The sequence below is a fragment of the Equus caballus genome, chromosome 4 (genome assembly GCF_041296265.1).
Source record: "Equus caballus isolate H_3958 breed thoroughbred chromosome 4, TB-T2T, whole genome shotgun sequence".
Classification (NCBI taxonomy): Eukaryota; Metazoa; Chordata; class Mammalia; order Perissodactyla; family Equidae; genus Equus; species Equus caballus.
The window spans coordinates 5584649-5598713 of NC_091687.1; the positions used below are offsets into that span (position 1 = coordinate 5584649).

Here is a 14065-nt window from a genome sequence, read left to right on the forward strand (position 1 = left end):
TTCCATTTTGTAAAGCGGACATTCGATTCTGGAACTCTGAGTCAACTCTGAGTCATCAGGCAAGAAGTCTGAGTACTCTGAGGCCGCCATGCTGTGAGGAAGCCAAGCCACATGGAAGCACTCCAGCTGGCAGGCCTCGTCTGCCAACCCTTCCAGCCCAGGAGCAGACACGCGAGCAAGTGAGCTTTCAGAGAACTCTAGTCCACAGCCGTGAAGTCACTATACGCCTGAGAGGTGTCTCAACTGAGGCCCCAGATATCATGAAGCAAAGGCAAACCACCCCAACTTTGCCCTCTCTAAATTCCTGATCCACAAAATCATAAGCAAAATAAAAGGCTGGCTTAAGGCTGCTAAGTTTGGAGATAATTCATTATGCAACAGTAACAACCAGAACAGTCCTTACTCTGCTCGCCACAACAGCCATGCAAAACCTTCACTGTCCCGCAAGAAAGACGTGCCCTCAGTCTTTCCAAGACTAGCCTACTATCTCCAGAAATCGCTCATTCACTCCTTTCCCGCTGTCCTTCAACCTCTCCTCAGATTCTTCTCTTCTGCCTGGAAATATGCTCAGGCCACCCTGTCATAAAATTGACTTTCCTTGTCCATATCTGACCCCACTCCCCACAAGCTGCAAGCTTCTCTCATGTCACTAAAGAACCTCTCACGCTCTCTCCAGGACACTCTGACATCTGCATGTCCCATGCTGGCCCTGGTTGATGGGTCACTGGGGACCCTCCCCACGCACTGGCCCTTCCTTAGCTTTCATCCTTCTCAAACTCTGGCTTAACTGAATACTGCTTTTATCAAACCTTCCTTCCTGAAAACTCTCCTTTTATGCCTCAGACCAAATAATCTTGGAGAGAACAGCAGCATCTCCGTGTGTTACTAACATAGGAAAATTATGAGTTCCTAGGGAAGAGTTTTGGTCTGGGAGTCTGACAAGATATTCAGGTTTTAAAGGCTCACAGTGAATACAGGTGGTCTGGAAAACAGAGCTGAGTAGGCTACTATCAGGATCAGTAAAAGGTAAAGGTAAGTAAAATGATTTTAATTAGCATATAAAGGACAAAGGGGAATAAAGTATAACCAAGATATGATGAAGAAATTAGCACAGAAACAAAACTTTTTTAAAAAAATCAAATACAACATCATATGACACAAAAAGAATAAAAGTAAGTTTTAAAAACCCAGTGGTCAGGCCCAGCCCTGTGGCGAAGTGGCTAAAATTCCACACACTCCACTTCGGTAGCCTGGGTTCACAGGTTCAGATCCTGGGGATGGACCTACACCACTCATTGGGGGCCACACTGTGGTGGTGACCTACATACAAAATAGAGGAAGACCGGCACAGATGTTAGTTCAGGGCTAATCTTCCTCAAGCAAAAAAAGAGGAAGATTGGCAACAGATGTTAGCCCTGGGCCAATCTTCCTCAGCAAAAATTTAAAAAACAACCCAGTGGTTAAAAAAAAATGAAGAACACAATTCATTTTAAAAAACCAAACAGGGGCTGGCCCCATGGCCGAGTGGTTAAGTTCGCGTGCTCCGCTGCAGGTGGCCCAGTGTTTCGTTGGTTCGAATCCTGGGCGCGGACATGGACATGGCACAGACACTGCTCATCAAACCATGCTGAGGCAGCGTCCCACATACCACAACTAAAAGGACCCACAACAAAGAATATACAACTATGTACTGGGGGGCTTTGGGGAGAAAAAGGAAAAAAATAAAATCTTAAAAAAAAAACCAAAAAACAAACAAACAGCTAGTTGTACTAATAACCAAATGAGTAAAATTAAAACAAAGAGATTACTGGTGATACCACGTGAAGACATGGTAAGCAGGACTACATGGCGCCACACTCATGTATGTCTGGTAAGTGTCTAAATCAGTATAATCTTTCTTGAGGGCAATTGGCAACGTGTTTTAAAATGCACATGTGCAGTGCTTCAAACTAACTAATCCAACCTTCACATTACGCTCAGGACAAACTGTACGATGAACATACAAGGAGCTCCCAGTAACATTGCTCCTAAGAGTGAAAACTGAGAACCCAAACCTGTCTAATCAATACAAAGCTAATTAAAGTAAACACATGGAATAGAATATTACACAGAAAACAAAGATGCAGAACTGTATTTAGGTTCATGGAAATATATCCATAAATATTACTGAAAGAAAAGAGCATAATATGGAAGAGCTCACACAGGTCGATCACATTTAGGGCATTGCGCACATACGGATGTGCATATAGCTGGGTGGCTATCTATGACACTTTTAACCCCTTTAATTCACCTCGGGAAAGAGGACTGTGGAATAGTGTGTCAGAAGTAAAAAGTGAGAATTTCAATTTTTTGTTCTCTCTTCTGTTTGTTTTTAACATTACCTTATATCATTTTTATCATAACTTTTTAAACTAGCAAATAAGAAGTAAACATATATTCTGCAATATAAGTTTAAATAAAGAGCTACAGGAATACATCTGTAAGGTCACTTACAAGCGAGGGTGTGAACCTCAATTCACACAGCACCTCCTAACATCAAAATCCAGCAAGAAACTGGGGGCACCGCCACAGTCGCTGAGTTGAAAGGCTCCTCACAGCTTAGGAGAGGGCAGAAGCGCAGCTTTCCCAGGTACTGAGAGTGGAGGAAAGTCTCAGGGGTCCCCATAAACAGAAGGACACCTGTTACCGTGGACCACAACCTCAGCAATAAGGGCATGTGTGTGTGCACGAGCGCACACACGCACACATCACTCCAAGGAAGATATGTAAATACCAATAAGCATGTGAAAAGTACTCAACAGTCATTTGGGAAATTAAAGCCACAATGAGAGACCACTTCAAACCCACTGGGATGATCAAAATAAAAAAGAGAGTAAGTGTTGGCAAGGATGTGGAAAAATCGTAATCCTCATATATTGCTGGTGGGAATATAAAGTGATGTAGCTGCTTTGGAAAAACATTCTGGCAATTCCCCATGTTAAACATGGAGTTACAATACAACCTAATAATTCCATTCCTAGGTATATACCCGAGAAAAATGAAAACATATGCCCACTCAAAAACCCACATACAGGGGCTGGCCCGGTAGCGCAGTAGTTAAGTTTGTGCACTCTGCTTCAGTGGCCTGGTGTTCACAGGTTGGTATCCCGGGTACGGACCTGGCACTGCTCATCAAGCCATGCTGTGGCAGTGTCCCACATAAAAAATAGAAGAAGATGGCACAGATGTTAGCTCAGCGACAATCTTTCTCAAGCAAAAAGAGGAAGATCGGCAACAGATGTTAGCTCAGGGGCAATCTTCCTCACAAAACAAACAACCCCCCCGCCCCGAAACTCAAATACAAATGTTGATAGCCGCATATAATAGCCAAAAAGTGGAAACAACCCAAATGCACATCAACTGATGACTGGCTAAACAAAATGTGATAGATCTCGGACAGAGAATACCACTCAGCATAAAAGGTAAAAGTACTGAGGCATGCTACAACATGGACAAAACCGAAAAATATGCCAAGTAAAAGAAGCCAGCCACAAAAGGCTACATATGGTACGGTTCTATTTATATGAAACGTCCAGAATAAGCAAATGCATAGAGACAGAAAGGAGATTTGCAGTTGCCAGGGACAGGGAGGAGCAGGGATAGGGACCGACTGCTAATGAACATGTGCTTCTTTCTCGGGGTGATGAAAATGCTCTGGAATTAGACAGCGGGAATAGTTGCACAATTCTGTGAAGACACTGAAAACCACTGAATTGTACCCTTTAAATGGGTGAATTTTATGTTATCAATTAAAAAACTGTATGAGGAAAAAAATAGCAAGTTTCCAATTACTCCTTCATAGTCAACATAAAATAGAAACCAAAAAACCTCCAATAAAATCAGAAACTTATTTCATTCCAATCTTTTCAATTTCAGGATGAAACAGGATCCAATATAGAGAGATACAAAATTCATCATGATTCTACCCAGTCCAGAATATCAGGGATATGAAGGAGAGAAATCTAGATAGGGACCTCTAAGAACACAGTCTTTTTTTTGGGGGGTGTTTTTTTTTTTTTTTTTTTTATTAATGTTATGATAGATTACAACCTTGTGAGATTTCAGTTGTACATTCTTGTTAGTCATGTTGTGGGTACACCACTTCCCCCTCCGTACCCTCCCCCCACCCCCCCTTTTCCCTGGTAACCACCGATCAGATCTCCTTCTCAATCTACTAATTTCCACCTATAGAACACAGTCTTTTTTAACACTAGCCTCAAGCGGGAAGTAAAAGAGAAAATACAGACAACACTGTACTGTAAACTCCAAAGTTGCTTACCTGTTCCCAGCACAAAGAAGAGATGACAACTACGTGACATGATGGAGATGTCAGCTGAGGCTCAGGGGTAACCATACCACGACGCGTAAATGTATCAAATCAGCACCCTAACTTACACAACGTACACCTTAAATTTACACAACGTCACATGTCAATCATAGCTCAGTAAAGAGAAACTTTAAAAAAAGAGAAAATAAAGTACTCCAAAACTTGTCCCATTACCAAGTTCTGTTTGTGAATGCTTTTCGAATCCTACCTTAGATCCCAAATCAGAATCAAACTCACCTGGGCCTGCCAAGGGAGCTGGTGGACGGTCCCAAGGAGCCAGCGTGCAAGAAATAGTTTGCAAGAATGTTTCAGTTTGGGGCAGAGAGAAGGAAGGGAAGGAATTTCACGCTGCAGTGAGCCTATAAAGGGGGATGAGGAGAGGATGGGACAGAGGAGTGAAAGCAAGCCATCACGTGGACTGTGGACTCTAAAACCAGACTCCAGGGACCAACGGTGCAGGCCGTGGAGAGAAGGGCTGTGGGATGGGTGGAGGACCGTTTCCGTGAAGGGCGCACTGCTCAGTGCAATGGTGCAGGCAGTGCTGCGCAGACGCCAGGGGACAAAGTGGAGACCCAGGAGGCATTTGGGCTGCTGTCTCTCACTACTCCTATGCCACAATCCTGCTCTGGCACTGACAACAGGACAGCCCCAGCGGCCTGGACAAGAGCATTCTCTCTGTGGGCACTGGCAGCACCCACAGGAGTGAGGGGCTGGACGGAAGATCATGACAGACATCACATGGCGATTCTGGCCCAGATCCTGCGGCGCCCTCCTCTGAGGACGTCCAGATCCAAAAGGGCAGACTATGCAGGAGGCCGACAGGTGAGGACAGCACCAGTGACATTTAGGATGATTGTAAGACAGACCCCACCCACATCCAACAAATGGAAAATTTAGGCTACACAATGGAATATGTTAAGGAATCTTTCATTCAGAATCACAGAGCTGCCGTCTTCTCAGTTCCTCAGTCTGCTCCCCGGCAAGTTGAACACGCATCTTCGGTGCTCTCCTACCTCCCAGACTGCCGCATCCGCTTCTCTCAACTTGTTCTCTCGCCTCTTGTATTCCATTCAATTTCTCAAACACTTGTTCCTGAACAGCCTCTCTGCATCTTTTTTATTCACTTAACAGCCCTTATGTGATGTTTTCCTATCAAGTACTTGTGTAAGGTTTGGGAACAGTCCACAAGACCCCCACCCCTGACCCCCCAGCCCTGATGGAACTGCAGAGTTGAGGAGGCCCAAAGATCACCCTCGCTGCTGACACCAACTGCAAGTTTGGAGGTTCCGAACACCATGCCCAGTTTCAAGAATTAACAATTTTGGAGGAGAACTCACAGAACTCACTGAAGGCTGCTGCACTCACGGTTACAGTTCATTACAGCGTCAGGGCTACAGGTTAAAATCAGTCAAGGGGAGAGACGCATGGGGCAGAATCCAGGAAGGTCTCCAATACAGAGCATCCAGCTGTCCTCTCCCAGAGGAGTTAGGGACAGTGTCACTCTCTCTGGGTAATGACACGTGACAATGCACAGAGACTACTGCCAACCAGAGAAGCTCCCCCGAGCCTTAGAGTCCAGAGTTTTTATTAGGGCTCCATTATGTAAACATGGTTGACAGGCAACATGGCTGACCTCCGTCTCCACATCCTCCAAAAGTCCCTACCACAAATCACACTCTTAAACTATCTCATGTGGCCCAAGGTCCCCAGGTAAACAAAGACACTTATCCGGCAGGACATTCCAAGGGCTTAGAAATGACCACCCCGGAGCTCAGGGCAAAGGCCAGAACTCTCTTTGGAAACGTTAAATTCTGTACTACACCATTTGCTTGCCCTCTCTTCTGAGCCCCAGATTCATATTTCTGGCTGCCTTTTTAATATCTTCACCCGTTTCTTTAAACTCAAATGAGTGAAGTCAAGCATCAAAATTTCCCCAGACCAACTGTGATTTCACTGTTCCTGTCGATAGTGTCAAAGCCACTTCTTTCCAACGAGGAATCGATGCAATTTATAAAACCACAATACAAGATGTAAAATTAGAAGGAAATTGGGGCAAAGAAAAAATAGCCCAGAAAAAATAAAACAGAATAATGTCACGGTGAAGTCAGGACACAGAACGCCACACATAAATTCTGTTCTCTTGTTAGAGGCAGGCTGCACATGTGGCTTTGAGCTTTAACAGTCAAACAGTATCTAAAACAAAGAAGAAATGACAAGCAGTTTCAAAGTCCAGAGTCCCCTATAAAAAAAGCACTACTCTTCCTCCAGTTACCCCAGGGTTCAGGACTTGGAATTTTTTATCATTGCCCAGTCATCTGTCCAATGATAAAGATGCTACCTCCGAGATGCCTCCAATGGTTCAAGATTCACAAACTAATCTTTCTCAGATACAGCACTTCCTTGTTCAAAATCTACAATGGCTCCTCACTGCTGAGTTTTTCCCTTAAACATTTCTTTTTTTCTATTTACAAAAAAATATATATCCTATATAGAAAACAAAGAAAAACAAGACTGAGAGGTAAGGAAAAAAAACCCCCACAAAAATAGAAATTCTACAATCCAGATATAACTGCAACATTTTTTAAATGGAGGCAAAATTTATGTACAATGAAGCCAAACATCTATGTACACAATTCCCTGAAATTTGAGAAACGTACACGCCTGAATCAATACAAAACACTTCTCCAAAACCTCACAAAGTTTCCTGATGTTCTCACTCAGCTTTATGTACTGCAAATATTTTCTCCTAGTCTGAAGCTAGTCTTTTCATTTTTAAAACCGTCTTTTAATCAGCACAGGTTTTTAATTTTGACAAAATCCAATTTATTAATTTTATTTTATAGTTAACACTTCTTGTATACTCTAAAAAGTCTTTCCCTACTCCAAGGTTGTGAAAACATTCTCCTACTTTTTTCTTTTTGTAAGTTTTATACTTTTCATTTACATTTAAATCTATGATCCATCAAGAGATATCTTAAAAAAAATCCACACATTTACTGTAAGATCAGAAACAAGACAAGGATGTGCACTGTTACCATTTCTATTCAATCTCGTGCACGGAGCAATGAAGCAAGAAAAATGAAATGCATAAAGAATGTTAAGGAAAAAGAAAATTATCTGCAGTTAAATGATAAATAATTATGTATGCAGAAAATCCAAAGAAATCTACACACACACACAAATTATGCTGTTTTCCTTCAAGTTCACTTTTTTTGATATATACTACTAAGTGATGTTTTAACTTACTTCATGTACAAATTTCTCATCCTCACATTTGTCATCTACAATGATGCTCCCAAGCTATCCTTCAACCCACTCTTCCACCGACGGCTTGCAGCTCGCCCATTTGTCAGGAACACAACGGCACCTAGAGGGCTTTTCAGAGACCCCTTCCAGCCTCCAGGCCTGAGCAGAAAAGCGCCACCCTCAGCAACAAAGTCCAGCCCCTTGTAGCTGTCCAGGCCTCCTGTACATTCTCATACAATCTCACTGCTTTTTTTTTTTTTAAAGATTTTTAAAATTTTTTTCCTTTTTCTCCCCAAAGCCCCCCGGTACATAGCTGCATATTCTTTGCTGTGGGTCCCTCCAGTTGTGGCATGTGGGGCGCCACCTCAGCACGGCCCAATGAGCAGTGCCATGTCCACGCCCAGGATTCGAACCAACGAAACAGTGGGCCGCCTGCAGTGAAGCGCACGAACCTAACCACTCGGCCACGGGGCCAGCCCCACAATCTCACTCCTTTTAAGCCCTCACAAATCTTCCTTTTTCCCCTCTTACAGTTAACCACACAATAAAGGTGAAAAACGTCTTTGAGTAGTTTCTTAATCTAGTCTCTTCATTCAGCCAACATTCAGCAGGCCACAGACTGCCCTGCCTGGGTGCTGGGATGGAGCGAGGAAGGAAGACAGGCCAAGGCTCCAGCACTGGGACCGACGTGGCCACGTCAGGAGGCCGGGAACGCCGAGAGAGGGGGCTGTTTCTCGCTGACTTTCATATTCCCTGTGTACAACAACACTACACAGAGCAAAGCCTCAAAGAATTCAATTGTCACGCTAACTAGAGCTGAGTGATCAATACCCTCGTCAGCAGCAATTCTCAGCTCCAACAGGTCCATCAGGTGCTAGAACCTCCTCAGCCTCCATGGAAGAAATGTGATAAATTCAAGAGCACCTATTACCGTGTCCACACAGATAAGCAGTCTCTTGTTCAGGCTTCAAGTAAGCCAATTAAAACAACTAATTTTCAAAACACACGCAACCGTGGTGAATTAAGTACGTGTCCAGCATTAGTGGATCTAAGGAAAAGAATTGTGAACGAATAAAGGTCATCTCTTTCATATCAAAAAGAACAAAAACTAAAACTTACATTTCTATAAAACATTTGAGCTGCATGACACCGTTTCTAAGGCAACCTTGTGTAAGACGTATTGCTTTCTTTCTTTTAAAAAAACTGAAGCTATGAAATACTCATAAGTCAGACTGTGGAGAGAGACAAGGCCAGGGAGACCTTATCACCACGACCATTAAATTCTGAAACTTATTAAAATTCAGCCAGTCCAAACTTCTCATAGATGGAAAGGCAATCTGTGTATAAGAAGGTCATCTGACATTTTTCTAGTGTGTGAATATTTATACTGCTTACCCTATGTTTTGAAGAAGATATCCCCAAGTTTCTAAAGAAACAAACTGTATGCCCCTCAAACATGCTTAATACATAGGAACTCTGGAGAATAATGAACAATTTTAAGAAGATTTAAGGCAGAAACAAAGGACCTGTATTCTGATTTGTGTGTCCTTCATGGAATGTCAACCTCCTCACCCCGACAAGCCCTCTCAGACACACAGGTGACATCGGCGCTGTCTATCCCTTAGCTGTAGCTTAACGCTGGGGGCAACTCCTTCATCCAACCAAAAACACCCATCGCACTGCAGCGCGGGCAGTGCAAACGCAGCGGGGTTATTAACAGAATGCACAGCCCTGGACCACAGGGACTCTCAGGCTGGGAGGAGGAGGGCACGAACGAGCACAAGCACAAATGTGTAATTACACACCATGACGAGTGCGAGGGTGCGGGGGCTGCGCTGGACACTATTGTAAGGCAACAGAGGGAGGGGCCTAAGTAAGACACGATTAGGGGTTCAAAGAAGGCCTTTTTGAGGAAACAACACACTCTTTCATACCAAGTTAAGACCACAACTGTGTTGAAATCGATGTTTCCAGAAATAACACAAGTGATGAAACTGTACAAGGCGCCAACTTATCTAAGAACGATTTCAGAGAGCCACAAAACTGGGTCTATGGGGAGTCAGTCAGTGCAGGCGGCACGACGTGACAAAGCAATGTTCCTCCTGCCACCGTTTACTGGTCCTTGCAGTTAACACACACTGAGGGTTCTGGAAAAATCCTGGAACCTACAGCTCTTCAAAGCAGTAATTCCCTCACACAGCGAACAGTGGCACAGCGTGAAGTGAAGAGAAGGGTCGCCTCCCTGGTCACAGCTTTGAAGTTTAGGGGGATGACGCACGCCTTGGACGAGCAACTTCAGCTTCCACGTGCAGAAACATCACCTGGTGAACTTGTTAGATATTCTGAGTCCCGGTCTGCTTCCAGGGCTTCCAGCTCAGGATGGATGGTGCAGCCCAGGAATGTTTGCCAGGCACCCCTGGCGACTCTGACACAGGTGGTACAAAGGTCACACCCCACAAACCCACAGCACACTGAAGTCTCCCCCAGGAGGCCTCAGGCTCGAGCTCCCGCGCGAGCACACATTGCACAAGAGCCTCCCGGCAGTGTTTGTCTACGGCTGCCCCGTGCCTGACCCTGTTATCCCCTGGGCTTGGATGCAGGAGTCTCTATAAACTGCACGGCCAGTTGCCACAGTTCCTGCCCCAGACAAGCGACCAGACGTGACATCGAGATAAGACAGGAAGAGAAGGATGCAACACTGACTGCTCTCTCCAGAGGCCAGGGAAAACAAGCCCCCCGGTGAGGCGGTCGGACCACTAGGAGGACCAGCAAGCACAGGTGCAGCATAGAGCACAGAGGGAAACACCTGGGAGAAGGCTGGAACACAGACAGAAGGAAACAAAATTCCTATTTCTTAAGAATCTTCTATGTTTCGGGGACCACACCGCACACTTCATCCATTTGTCTCATTTTATCCCTCACAAAACTGTAGGTGTCAGATGTTATTATATATCATACTATAGAGAGAGACGAGGAAAGCAAAGCCTAGAGGCAAAGAACGTCGTCCAGGGATCCAGAGCTGGGAGGCCAGGGTTTGAACCAGGTCTCTGAGACCCCAAAGTCCACAATCTCCCTGGGTTTGGTGGGAGAGCGAAAAGCAAGACGGGCAGGAAGAAGCCGGCTGTGAGGAGGGAGACCCCACTCCCCAGAGAGCGCCGAGGCGGGGAGGAACTGTCAACAGCGCCCTTCCTGCTCACACGGCCGAGGCTGCACAGGCTGTCAACGGGGAGAGACTTGTAAAGGATGAGGAGTTAGGACGCGATTTGGTCGGTCACGAACATTAACTTCCTGATCTTGATGGCTGTACTGTGGTTACACAGGAGAATGTACTGGATCGTAGGCACAACATGCTGAAGTACTCAGAGTGATAAAACATCCCATTGGGGGCCGGCCCGGTGGTGCAGCGGTTAAGTTCACACATTCCCTTCGGCTGCCCGGGGTTCGCCAGTTCGGATCCCGGGTGTGGACACGGCACCACTTGGCATGCCATGCTGTGGTAGGTGTCCCACATATAAAGTAGAGGAAGATGGGCACGGATGTTGGCTCAGGGCCAGTCTTCCTCAGCAAAAAGAGGAGGACTGGCAGAAGTTAGCTCAGGGCTAATCTTCCTCAAAAAAAAATGGGGAAAAAAAAAAAAAACAACACATCCTGTTGGTACTTAAACACAACCAGTTCCAGGGGAAAGAGTAATCTACTACATCCACAGAGAGGAAAAAAGGGAAGGCACAGTTCTTATCCTAGACATTCCCAGTCGATTCCATGCACTCCTGGAATGCATTCATGTCAGTTATCTTAAACAAACTGTTATAGTCTATACTACAAAATTCAGAGTAAGGCATCTGTCACATGTCATACTGACTAGAGGCATAAGTCACTTACCAAAGTTAGGGATGAGAGGGAGAGAGACCGAGGGAGAGAAGAGAACTTCACCATCTCCAAAATGCCTTAGTGAGGCTGACTTTAATGCTCTAAGATGTTTTGAGGTCAGTGAACGCTATCTAGAATCAGCCCTGACTGTGGAATCCTTCTCTCGTGGCCCATGTTTCGGTCTGGGGTGTCCACTGTGCTGACGTGCAGAGCTGGTAAAGGGAGGAGAGCACTGGTCCCACCTCCTGACCCACAGGCTGGAGAGCCAGTGAGGCAAATGGGTTCTCAGTGCAGCAGGCGGAGGCCATGTGCTCAGGAGAACACTTCCCACAGACCAACCAAACACCTTGGCCTAAGCAGCAAAACAAGACAACTGTCCACATCTCTTCTTCAAACAACTTAACTTCCGAACCAAGAAATGCAGATTAAGAGGGAGGATGAAAAACATCTTCTTTTCACCTTTCCAAACTTTTCCTTGTCCATATGAGATGGCACAGACCTTTGGGGTCCTGAACACTACTCATACAAATGCTAAAGAGCTACACTCCTCCTCCTAAGGAAAACACTGATTCTATAGGTGGAAACCCACACCTATGGAACAATCCGGTTAGAGTGGAAGATTAGTTCTCAAACTCTCATAGCAGAACAAATAAATGTCTCATCAACTGTTCAGAAGCTCAGAATTGCAGGCTGTGATAACTTCCTGTTAGAGGGATTAAAGTCCAAATGAGGAAGTTAAGTACCAGAGAGGCAGCCAAACGGGCAGAGCAACCTCCCTTCCTCCTGGATTCTCAGACTCCAGTCTACACAGAGTACGGAGCTGGACCAACATTCATCACACAACATGCTGGCTTCCTAGGAATTTAACTCTATGCTCTTGGTCTTTACGAGGCATCAAGACAAGAACACTCCACTTGAATAACTTCTGTCTTCTGTGAAATCATAGCTGAAACATAATCCACTATGCCACACAATGGCAGAACCCACAGAAGGTCTTTTTCGTTGAGTACAATGCCAGGAAAAAGTCTGTCTCTGTAAACAAACGGGCAGGCTTTCTTTCCACAGACAATGAATACTATGTAATTCACTGCTATTCAGAGAAAGGAGCGGCTCCTTGCTAGTTCTTGGCAGCCGGAAAACTTAGTCAAATGCAGCGAACAACAGCTAAATTGGTTCCCCTCAAGAGCCTGGCATCCTCTACTCCCTATGTTCTTCTGAGATGGCTTATCATGTTTTCATCTTTAATGTCCTGCTTTATACTATCTTTACCTCGACAAGCAGATTTAAATCCTCTTAAAAGTACGGAGAATATGTGTATACATATGCATATATTTTTCTCTCTCTTACAGTTCTCCTTCTGAAATGGCTTACATTTTCTGGTATCACTCCATGTCATACTTTAAGCATGTGAAATGATACTGACCCCAGGAGGGTAATTTAGTAAAGACCAAGCAGTTTGCATCCTTAACTCCCATCACCCATCCCCCAGCCAACCACGGGCCGCCTGTGGGGCAGGCAAGCGCGTCACCTTTGCAGTAGTCGGCGGGGTCCTCCTGCTCCTCATCGTCGGAGCCCAGGATCTCCTCCTCCGGCTCGGGGGGTGCAGGGTCTGGCAGAGGCGGGGGTGGTGGTGGAGGCGGCGGCGGAGGAACCAAGGGAGCTTTCTGCTGAGGCTCCGGCCTGGAACAGCAGAAGAAAATACCCTTTTACTTAGGAGTACATCTTGCATATGGACACACCTGAGAGTTTCCTAATATGGGAAAAAATAAAACTCAGCACACACTAGGAAGAAACGCTGACTAATGTCACTTCATCCATTTTAGCTGAATTCAAGTGCAGTTTTAACATACGGGCCAGGAGGAAAAACCTACCCTAATTAGCCAAGGAATATTTTTGCAGGCACATTTTTGCTCAGAGCTTCAATATTTCGTTAAGCCCTGACAATATTATGAAATGGAAGTGAAACAAACGAGTACCTCCAAGATGTACAGCCTTCTAAGTCAGAACACATCCCACAGAGATTATGAAAAGATGGTGAAAGTAACCTTGAACTTATAAAGGGGCTTATTTTAAAACCAGAATTCCTTTTCCCATAAAAATAGTAGCAATGTGGTGAGGTTTCCTGGATAACTCATAAATGCTGACTATATTCTAGGTGAAGCATGGCCATTCCATTGAGGAATTCAGTTATCTATCAACCTTATCAAAAACACTACCCCAAACTGAAAATTAAACAAAGAAAACACCCATTGTCAGTCCAATATAAATACAGCCCATACATCAATGCAAGGTCTGTGATGGTCATTTCTTTCTTTTTTCTTTTTTTTTTTTTTTGAGGAAGATTAGCCATGAGCTAACTGCTGCCAATCCTCCTCTTTTTGCTGAGAAAGATTGGCTCTGAGCTCACATCTGCGCCCATCTTCCTCTACGTTATATGTGGGATGCCTGCCACAGCATGGCTTGACAAGCGGTGCTATGTCCGCACCCAGGATCCTGAACTGGCGGGCGAACCCTGGGCTGCCAAAGTAGAACTTGTGCACTTAACTGCTGCGCCACCGGGCCAGGCCCCTGCAATGGTCATTTCTA

At 45.0% G+C, this 14065-nt stretch overlaps 1 protein-coding gene across 49 annotated transcripts in view; it reads right to left on the minus strand.

Moving 5' to 3' along the window:
• The window catches only part of SRPK2 (SRSF protein kinase 2), a 228849-nt gene that overhangs the window by 58619 nt on the left and 156165 nt on the right, over window positions 1–14065 (minus strand). For all 49 annotated transcript variants that reach the window (XM_070265410.1, XM_070265399.1, XM_070265387.1 and 46 more), the window contains one exon: window positions 13008–13159. Coding sequence is in view for 40 of the 49 variants with exons in the window: in XM_070265399.1 (XP_070121500.1) it covers window positions 13008–13159 (152 nt within the window). In the remaining 9 variants the exon portion in view is untranslated. The remainder of the gene's footprint in view (window positions 1–13007; window positions 13160–14065) is intronic.